General features: G+C 44.0%; 1 protein-coding gene across 3 annotated transcripts in view; it reads left to right on the forward strand.

Annotated features, from left to right (window-relative positions):
* Positions 1-8,639: 8,639 nt before the first annotated feature.
* Positions 8,640-10,967, forward strand: part of LOC118415898 (leucine-rich repeats and immunoglobulin-like domains protein 3) — a 36,795-nt gene continuing 34,467 nt past the window's right edge. For 2 of the 3 annotated variants that reach the window (XM_035820824.1, XM_035820825.1), the window contains exons 1-2: positions 8,640-9,062; positions 10,555-10,626. In XM_035820824.1, the coding sequence (XP_035676717.1) occupies positions 8,875-9,062; positions 10,555-10,626 (260 nt within the window). In that variant the 5' untranslated portion in view covers positions 8,640-8,874. The remainder of the gene's footprint in view (positions 9,063-10,554; positions 10,627-10,967) is intronic. The other variant, XM_035820823.1, reaches the window with a different exon arrangement.

Here is a 10,967-nt window from a genome sequence, read left to right on the forward strand (position 1 = left end):
TACACAGGGTTCAATGATTCGCAGCGTCATCGTTAGCTGCATTAACCGCGCCCGGGCTTTAATCCTTCAAGTTCTCCTGTGATCATCTCTCTTTACTGATTTAGAACGTGGCAGGAATGCGAGAAGAAATATTGAAACTCCAGCTACATGTTGACCACACATGTTAGTGAGAGAATCACGCCCGGGACTTGACATCTCATTGATGTATGATCCTGGGACAGAGATGGAAAAGTGAAAGATGCACGTGCCCAATGTGGCAAGCAGGGTGCGCCGGTCGTGAGAAGCGGCCAGCCCCGGCCTCCGTACAAACAAGCACCCGGGAGGTCTGGGACAACTTGATGGGCCCAGAATGTGGCTGGATGGATGGGCCGGGAATAAAACGTGTGGAAAGGTGGTGACAGAAGAGGAACTGCGGCTAACTCGCCTCACACGCTATTTCCTTAAAGGTTACATTCTTCTCAGCCACACTTAGGTGAGAGAATGCCGGATAAACTTCACCTTTTCTTATCTCGATTATAACTTATCCTTTCGTCTCGGCATTTCTGTCAGATACGTCTGGCACGTTGTCAGTGATAGCTATATATCGTCATTTAGAAAAAAATGACTGAGGCCTTTTTTTAGAGCCGCTCCAAACACATCTTTGACTGAGAGCTGCAAGTCGAAAATTGATGGTAAATCAAGCCCGTAAAATTGTGACCAGACTTTGCATAGTGTACAAACAGGGTTTGATGTCTTAAACTGTACGACTTGATACTGAGAAGTTGTAAACTTCTGCAAAATTTAACAATCACAACGTATTAACAGTAACGCCTTTTGGCGTCCGTTGAAAAAGGAAATCCTTAGTCCTTCAACCCTGACCTTGACCTAACATGGATGTGTGATTGTAGTTTTGACACTTCGAAAACACCTGGAGGAATCGAACACATGGACGACGAGAGAGGGTACATTGAAATAGACCAACCACCAATCCGTCCTCAACTTGAATCGCGCACGCACATATGGCGAAGGATCCCACGAAGTCATAAGTTGAAATGTATGGTCATGCAAAAATAGTGAATTCGTTGAAGCGCATTCTAGAAATAACATTCTTTGCTAAGAGATAAAACGGAAACTAAAACTTGTGTAACAGTCCTGTGAAAGGACTTACCTTGAAACACGGTAGCAAAACTTCTTTGCCTGAACGTTGATAACATAAATGTCTACCTCGAAAATGGATTTCTACACAGGCCGAAATATAACGTTATTATGGATATATTTTCGTCATACGTGGAAAGCGCAGCATGACACTTTATACAAATGAATGACAACAGCTTTTAAACATAGTACAAAGTAGAGTATGTGTAGAGTAAAATATCTTAATTACTAAAACAGTAAGGGCTAGCACGAGTCTTTGATATATTACAATCGACTGAATCGTGTGGGGCTAAATCATGCGTATTGGTATGTTTTCGAGGATCAAAGCAGTCTTTTATATATTTACCTATTTTGATATTGTTGGAGTTGTTGCAATTAAAGATATATTAAAGTGTGACTGTAGTATCTAGTCTCCTGAAATTTGTTGTACTTGATTCGAGAAATGTGAGTAACTTATGAAATAAAGCATTATTTGTAGACAATTTATTTGAATGCTGTTTGTCCACAAGGTAAAGGTATGCTCTATTGTGAATGTGGGACAATCAGATTTGAATGTTCCCGTTTTAACGATTTTGAGGACGTGGTACAGTTCGTGCCGAATCTACCTGTCGAGAACAAATGGCTGTTTATACCACAAACCATACCTTGGGTTATCTTATCAGTCATGAGAGCATCAATAACTCCAGGGCTACCGGGCGGACCCTCCTGGTTAGGGGGTGTCATTGATAATGACTTTCGATTGGACGAACTTTCGATTTCTAGGGCTCCCTGCCTTGGGCTGAAAATTGGCCCAACTCCTTGCCCGTTGTGAAATCGTACTTCGATCGCCGACATAAATCAAGCAACCAAACGAGATGGTCGATATGATGAGGGACCGATGCCGATTTCATCAAGGCTGGAGACTTTTGGGACGCTTGAAAAATCGGTTTCTTCGCTCGGGTGTGATTGAACTTGGAGAGGTTCTAATTCCCGTGTCGGGATGGTGGTGAGATCGCGGTTCTGATTAAGGTTCGATTGGTCGTACATCTCCATGTGATGTATCCGATGGGCGCTGACAAAGTAGACACAGAAACATGGGGCACGTGGAGCCTCAAGGTTCAGGAGAGCCCCGTATTAACCTGTCTGTACCTAGTCCCTACCAGACTCCATAGGCTGCTGGGAAAAGTAGAAATTGACCAAGTAGACGGAATAAAACGCCAGAGGAGTTAGCCTGCCATAAAGTACTATTTGTTCCTACTCTGGCATACTATTCAGTCCATTTTGCCTTTCTTTAAACCAACCAACGGAGTCTGGTAGAGACTAGTCTATAAGTCAGAATGTAAAGTAAGTAATAAACCTTACTATATTTTCGTGGCTATTGTTTCTTTTTCGTCTCATCCAATAAAGAATTCCATTGTCAAACGCACCTGAATCATTTTGGTTTAGATAATACGAAATTAAAACGTTGTAATGGCGATTTTAAAAGACATGTAGTATGGATAAAGCCGTATACTTCTACAGTTTTTGGTGGAATGTTTAGGCTTTTTCTTATGTACTGGTCTAGTATACCATCCCATATCTATAGATAAGGGATTTTTACGTGTCTGTATGTAGTTACATTTTCTCCTTTGATCCATTGATTCCATTCACAGGAATTTTTTAGTAGAAAAAGAGGATTTCAGCCATGTATATTATGACTTTTGGAACACTCATTTCATTGTGTATCTTGGTGTTGATGAAAATTGTACTTCCGCAGTGTCTAGGAATGGTTTCAGCAACCCCGACACAGAAAGTTTCCTCAGGATGTGGGTCGTTGTTCTACTTCTCTCCTTTTTGTGACATGAAACCATAACGACGGTAACGCTGAGTTTTCAATTATCACGGAAACCTTACGTCAAATCCCAGCCAGAGGTTCATTCATTTAGTGACCCATTTTATGTATGTATACAACATAAATTCTATCCTTAACGCTCGACGTTTGCTAAAAATGTAACAGTTAACGTTATAGGAGTTGTGCGTGTCTGTTTGCATGTTTATACGACGTTTTGTCAAGGAAATATTACAGGTGAATTTGTATCAACCGGTAATGTGATTTGAATTCAAGGAGAAGTTATTTAGACGTCGATTATAAAAGTGTACTGCCGTGTAACCCTATCTTTTCTGTGTCCGCACCTATAAATTTCCACCCTTCATCGTGTAACATCGGTCACGAGATACCCACAAAACATCACAGGCAAACGTCTGCAGAACAAAAGAGAGATTTGTAGCCTACGGGACCAAAAACGAAATCAAATCGATTGCTCGTTCCAAATTCTTTTGAGTAGGACAAAATAATTTACGTATTATGCATAAATCAAGGAGATTGTATTGGTTCCACTTGTCGATGGAGCAAATGGGATGAGGCATGGCCTCGCGACTAGGAGTCAGTAAACTTTGAGGAATGCATTTGTCTTAGTTCTGCGCGCGGCGGGGTGGAGCTTTGTGGAGGGTTCATATATTGATTTATTTACAGTTACGAATACTCCGTACCGCTCAACATGATACGGAGTAATCCAATACTGAACAAAAGGAGATACTCTTGTAAATCTATCTGCAGTGCAGGACGACTTTCAAACAAATATGACCGTGGCATAGTTGATGGCATAACACATCATCATAGGGCGCAGCAGAGTACACGGCTACTCCAAAACTAGTATGCTTTGATACAATAAAGCACAGCACGCGACAACAACAACAACAACAACAACGTCAATAATGTATCGTGAAGCTTTGGTGCTTGTTGACAACATACAAAAGATGGGATCATGGATGCATGAATAATATACACTTCCTTATTATTTTGTATATTGAAAAAAATCTCCATGTGCAAAGTTTCCAAGTAAAGAATGTTCAGATAAAATTGTCAAAAATAATGTGAAGCTGCCTGAAAGAGGAATCATGGTGTTTCTTATTCAGACTGCTTCATTTTATAAATTATCCGTGAACTACATTATTAAAAGAGATATCAGTGCAAGTGTTAGCTTGATATCTAAGAGAGATGTAACCACACATAGAATTTGCACATTAAGTGTTGTATCTCATTTTCCAGACTTCAGCGCCTAGTCGACCCTGTTCTGAGCTCAAGACCTTTGAATATCAAGGGGACCTTTACTGGTCTGGCCTCACAAAATTCCTCTACAGTGCGTCAGTTGGAGTTTATCTCATTAAATTGTTCGGCTAGCAAGTCTTTAACTGCATGTTAAACCTATTGGATACAATGCCCTATTAAAGTCATGGCGATTCATGGGCACAAAGGCGCTTTCGTTAGGAATGGATTCTGCAAAAGACTTTGACTTTGATGAACCTTCACGAAAAGCCATTCTAGGGGCACGGTCTAAATCGAGAAATCATAAGTGCTTTTCTTTGGGCGGCAAATCATTCAACACAGTCTTTGCTCCACGTCAAAACTGCTGAATGTTTCTCTGTGTAACCTGCCGGTTCATCGTGTAGTAACGGTTTAAACACAGGTCACCAGCTTGCGAAAAATGGAGAACGTCTATCCTGACTTTTAAATCTTGGATTGTACTTAGCTATCAGAATACAAGTAGGCGTCAAGAGCTCTTTCTGTAGCATGAAAGTTCATGGGTAAGTCCCTATATCAATTTCAGTGTTGGAAAGAAAGTTTAGCAATTTCTATAAAGCTTTTTCTGTAGTTCTGTTCTATAAAGCTCTTCCGGACGTTTTAACTAGATTTATTCACTGGGGGTGCTCTAAAAATCGCACGTCAAAACTCATTGCCGTGTCCAAAGTTCTGACAGATAACTTTGTGATCAGACCCGTCAGCAAATCTAGTATATCCTGTCAAAATCATGATAGGATACATGCTCTATTATCATCATCTCTTGCCGAAATATACGTTGCCTATCATTAGCAATGTAGCTTGAGATGCGTCTCTCTGCTCATCTGTACTGTCTTATCTTGTCACACATTAAAGCAAACGAGTTGAAGATTACATCTCTAATACTAAATGATAAATTCCAGTTCTTTATCGCTTTCGCTTCTTAACTGAAGATAGTGGGATAGACAGAATATATATTAATGTACTTACGAGATAAAAGTTCCCGAGTAGTAACAGTTATGACACTAACATATAACACTTTTTTTTACAGAAGATTAGCGAGGATTTGTTTGGAAACAGGTTTACAAAAGTGAATTTTTGGCAAAAGTAACTTCACTGACAGCAACAGACCCACCCCAAACGTACTTACTGATCACCCTTCCAAACTTCTGTTGCTGTGGTTATCAAGTTGAAGGGATGACTCATTGCTTGTACGCCCTCCTACAAATTAGGTTACATATCTGTAGTCTGAAGATATTGAATAGCATTACCCACATGAAGAATGAGGAGAAAATCGTGTTAATGTATCCGGGACTTCTTCTTAGTTGAATAAGGCGGTCACAGGGTCTAGCGCAGATTTCTCGAAGGAGCACCCCCGCTGTGACATGCTGCATTTTCACTTTGTTTTGACAAACGTTCGACGACATCTCGGAGTAATAAATTACCTCGCCCAGTGCGTGTTCTGTGTAGATAGGACGTCCGGGAGGACATTTTGTCCTACTGTTTACTGGGAAACAAATGCCCTCCCTCGAAAAAACCCCGAGGCAGTGCCGCACAGCCGCACGCAATATGCACCTGCATCGTGACATTTCCCTACCCCCCCTCTCAGCACTGCGGGCGGTGTATTCTTCATTTTACCGCTCCAGTGACTCTTTCGTGCCTTTATTACTAAGCGATGTGGCAATTTGTTAGAAGTTCGTGGGGTCGTCCTAAATTCCCACCCATCAAATGAGTTTTACAGCAGTCATTTTAGATTTGCAGAAATCCATGACCGCGCATGCTAAGTTTCCGAGAGGGGTTATTACATTCGTCCTCTTCGTCCTTTTTCGCACTTGCTTCACATATGATACGCAGGGAGCTTCATACTTGCATAACTTATAGCCGTAATGTGTTAAACAACAACAAAGTGTCCGTGCGCGGTAATTTAAAGAAAAAAGAATGTAAGAAGGGCTCTGGGTGAGTGACAAGTTAGTTAAAGATTCCCCACAAGCTAGCTAAACTTATCGCATTCATGCTGAACGACGCGTGACCTTTTCGACTTTTTGTTATGAATGCGCCGTCCTTTTAGTGGTATTTCGTGCAAGCTTCGTCTATTCTATTCCAGTTTTCTCATTCAATTAATGAATCAATAATCTCCCTTTCCATGACACCTGTCCGACAGCCGGAAAACGTACTGCGCCAGGAAATTGTAACAGTCCAGTTCCGGGAATCGATGGAAAGATGGCCGACCGTGGTCGCTTTACACCTGCTGATTTCTAACGGAACGCGCTCAAATTTCAGAGGGCCATGAAATCTGCAGAGCACACTACTGTGGCGTACTGATATACCCCAAACGCCTGCGTTACTAACTGTGTTAGCTGATGTCCGTTTTAACTCGTAACTCAGCCGTTACGAGCGGCCGGACACACGTCCGTGCCCGTAAAAACGATGTGTTTTCTGTTCTTCTCTTATTCGACGGACAGATACAAGATTAATGGTTAATAAAGGACGCGAAAGCAGAACAGTTGTGGGTCTCTTGATCCAAGAATGAACCTTCCATCATCCATGTTACGGTTTGAAATCATTGTGATTCCCAATAGTTCAAACTTAATAGGTGAATGTATGTGTGGAGAGTCGCTGGGTAGGGGCTAGCGCAGATCTGAAGCGGGACGGCGCTGTATTCAGTATTCACTTGCGCACGGAACTCAGATGAAAAGGCCAGGTTAGGGAATTCTCTGCTCGCATCCTGAGTGGAGTAAAGTAGAAATATTTGCCCGACACATCGCACTTGGCCGACGGTGAATTAGATAGAACCAGGCGTTTTATTGATTGCGGAAACAGCCGGAACTCTAATCGCTTGAGGTCTGAAAGGTGCGAACGTCAGTAACTAGTGAGCTCACCCTGCAGGGAATGGGTGTCAATAGTGAAAGTGTGTTCATGCCAAAATGCGCAGTGTGTAATCACCACACTTTCGTTGAAAACGTTCTCTTGGTCGTATGATTGGGTCGGCGGTAAAAGGTGAAGGAAATGTAGTTCGGTGGCGGATATGCAGGTGTAAATGTGAAGTAATTACATGCTTGAGCGAGCTCGGGTGATGATTCGCAGGAACGGACCGTACCGTGCTAGGTGTAGTCAGTCCGTGGCGGTATTACGTTGGCTTGCCGAACCGGGCGCAGCATACGCGCGCGCGCGCTTGATAAATCGTCCCGACCAAAAATTCCAGGGGAGTCGCATCCTGGAATTCAGTGCCGTATGAAATAGGGGTTATGATGTCCGAGAGAGCGTAGTTCAGGGACGCAAATGGTCAAAGAAGCTTCAAAGTGAACTCGGGCTGCGGGCGGAGTTGCATATTCGCCCCCCTACATAAATCATCGTCTTTGGTGAATACACATCTGAAGGTAGATGGGGATTTCGCCGTGCCCTCTCTCCCCCCATCCCCGGAGATGAGAGCGCATTTAGCTACATCTATTTGATGAGTCGATCGATCATTTAAAAATCACTGCTATCATCTCTGTGTGGAGAAAGAGACGGAGAATGCAGTGCCTCTGCCGCTTATCTCCCAAACCTACCATTTTTCACCCAACAAAATCGAAGAAAGGAGCCGAGATACAAAGGGAAGATTCCCGATCCACTTCCATTGCGTTCCCTTTTGAGCGCGCTGAACAAAATAGTGAGATAGGGATCGACCGCCGCGGTAGCGTGATTTGAGTCGAACCCGCGGAATGAATGCATGAAAGCGAAGGATATGATGTTTTCAATGCAACATCCATCTTTCTGACGAAAACGATACATTTTACATGCCGCATTGGACGCATCAGTTGTATGCGGGTGTGATTGCAGCGGACACAGTGGATGCCCATGCCTTTGAAAGCGGCCCAATCGAGTTCCCGTGGCGCAAGACACCGCCAGGTCCTCACATAAATTCACAAGTTGCCAAGATGTATTTAGCCGCCCTTGGAAATGTGTGAAAAAGCGATTGTTTGTGATGGGTTCGCGTCCGGGCTCGAATGTGTAGGTGACAGGTTTCGCAATACATACTTGGGCTAGGTACTCGAATCTTCGCACGAACTGTGAACAAAATTACAATAATGTAGTGCAAATATGAAGTCCGGTATAACGTTTTGACTTTCGGCCTTTTGCTGACGAAAGACGGTTTGCATTTCTCTAGTGCCTGTTTGCGCATCACTTCAGCATACAAAGCCTTATCTTCCGATCGCGAGTATTATGAGCTAATTATCTCATTTTACCTCATGCTTTTATCCCTGAAGAACGGTCAACTCGTTTTCTCCTATTCAATAGAATCGGACACCTCAGGTTGTCAATCAGGGTTCAAGATTTGCATGGTAAAATAATAGCGCTGAATTCTTGGACAGGTTTGCATTTCTGTGAGGGCGGTCACGTGGTCGGCGCGCGGACCAATCAGCGCGCTGCATGGACATTTGGTATGTATGCATACGGAACGTGGGTGGCTGGCTTCACATTTCCACAGACTGAAAACCAGCGGTCGGACCTCTCAAGCTCTGGACCGAAATACGCCACATTTACTGCGATCAGAGGACGACTGAGGACCACGGCTGAGTTGTAGAGGTAGGATGTATCCGAGAAGAGACTGTTGGCGGTGATTGGAACTCGTGAGCCGCAGGAGAACCGGAATCGGGACAGACTCGGGCGAGCGGGGGCCCAACATGGCGGCTGCGTTGTTGTCCTTGCTCCGCTGGGCCTTTGTTGTACTCGCGGCCCTTCTCTCGGTCGGAGCCGATGCCCAGAACAGCCAGTGTCCCACCGAGTGCTCCTGTCAGGGATTCCTGGTGGACTGCAGCAATCGGAGACTTCGCCACATCCCGACGCGGCTTCCCAGCTGGGTCCAGATTCTGTAAGTTTCCTCCAGAGGTCATGTTTTGAGTGCCCAGTCACCCCTGGTTTTGTGCATTTTAATGAGTAGTGAAACGCCGTACATACTCGTATTAGACAAGTTAGGTACAGATTTCATAAAATTATAGGTCCTTAAGCACATCTAGGGCGTGTTTAGGAAGTTATAGGTCCCATAGTAAGTGTGTACTGAGCACCAAAAGTCAGCGATCAAGCGTTCCCGGTTTCGGGGCATTCTTGAGAGGGTTCTATGAATAATTAATTACTCCGGCAAACCTGTTTACCCCACCAACCGATGCGAGTCGAAATCTTTGCCCCAACCGGCGTTTTTCGATCTAAATCCCTGGTCAGAATATGCAGGGGCTTAGGAGTTTGTAAAACCGCGCGGCCTGGCCCTTCTGTGCCGAGCCGCACGGTTTACTAGTGCCCCCTTTCAAGAAGCAGTCTGAAGAGCTGTTCTGTACTTGAAAGGTCAGACTCGTGCTCCCACTGCGACTCCCACCGTCCCGACTCAAAATCCACGACATTTTCCCTCCTTGCCTCCCCAAAACCGCGGAATCGTACTTTATTTCTAAATCTCGCTCCTTGGGCCACACAAGACTTGAAGTAGGTCGCGGTAAGCGCGGTTGAGAAGTCGGTAGCACGCGACAGATGCGAAAGCCATTTGGAGTGATTACATTGTTACTGTTCGCAAGGGTCTCTTTGATACACACTGAAGTTGCGTGAAGGGACTACAACAGTCCAACACGCCGGCTTTCCTAAACGTATTTCCCACGCTGAACCAAATGTCAAAACGTTAAATAAAGGCCAGGGGGAAACAGCCAGATCATTGTCAGAAAATAAACTCTGCTGGCACACATTTAGACGGCAATATTTCTGGTATTCAGGGCAACTGTAGGTTCATCTGTCTGTTGTTTGACAGTTGCACAATGAGAATGAATAGACCACAAATAATTCACACAGTTTTACACGTTTGGAAGGAAATGTTGGGATGGTCAGTCTGTCTAAAAAGCAACATTTTCGAAAATTGATAACACTTTCGTCAGCGTCCAATATGCGTCTGTAAACGTTACTGATTTAGGACGGGCTGGCTTATAAAACTGCTGTGGGGTAGATTCTAGACGCAACTATTGCGCCCTAGGTGATAAACCCGAATATTGTGTGGAGCAAGCTTTCCATTTCGCTCGTCAATTCGAGCTAACCCCGTTACTGCTCGCAGCAATGTAATATCAGTATATTGCAGCCGTTGCTTTGCTCATAATCTTTTGGTGAGCCCACAGTTGAGGTATTATCAATAATTGGCTAAGGGCTTGGGCAATCTTTTTATTTGTTCCATGGCCTCACGCACGCGTTTACCTCTATAAGTACAAAATTGCAGTGTAAATAACAGAAAGGGGATGTATTTGGTAATGGCTACTGTGACAAGTAAGCAATTAAGCGTTGTTTTTTTCTGTACAAGTCCAAGACTGACTGTTTTCTTTCCCTTCCCATGACAGAGAGCTACAGTCGAACCAGATATCCACAATCCCTGAGGACGCTTTTAGCGGACTAGACAACCTGCAACAATTGTGAGTAACCGTCTAATTCCGGCACACTATTTTTTTTGCCTGAGTACTCCCTGCTAGGTTATTATTGGCTTGCGGAATTATTAATTTACGAGCCGAAATTGAGTTGGGGGTGGGAACAAGTGGTCTTGGACAATTTGCCCAGTGGTCTGGGGCTCTTGGGATGTCAGGGTGCATGTTTTAGTGACGCTGCTTTGATGATCTGAGCTCCGACTGAGTCTTTGTGTTCGTGATCGTGAGTCCGAATCTCATTCCACCACAGCCGATGGGTGCAGGTGGTTTAGCTGCAGCTCAGGGGTTGGATAGATTTACATCATCTACTGATGCTGTCCAAAAGTTTTTAC

This window comes from Branchiostoma floridae, chromosome 5 (assembly GCF_000003815.2).
Source record: "Branchiostoma floridae strain S238N-H82 chromosome 5, Bfl_VNyyK, whole genome shotgun sequence".
Classification (NCBI taxonomy): Eukaryota; Metazoa; Chordata; class Leptocardii; order Amphioxiformes; family Branchiostomatidae; genus Branchiostoma; species Branchiostoma floridae.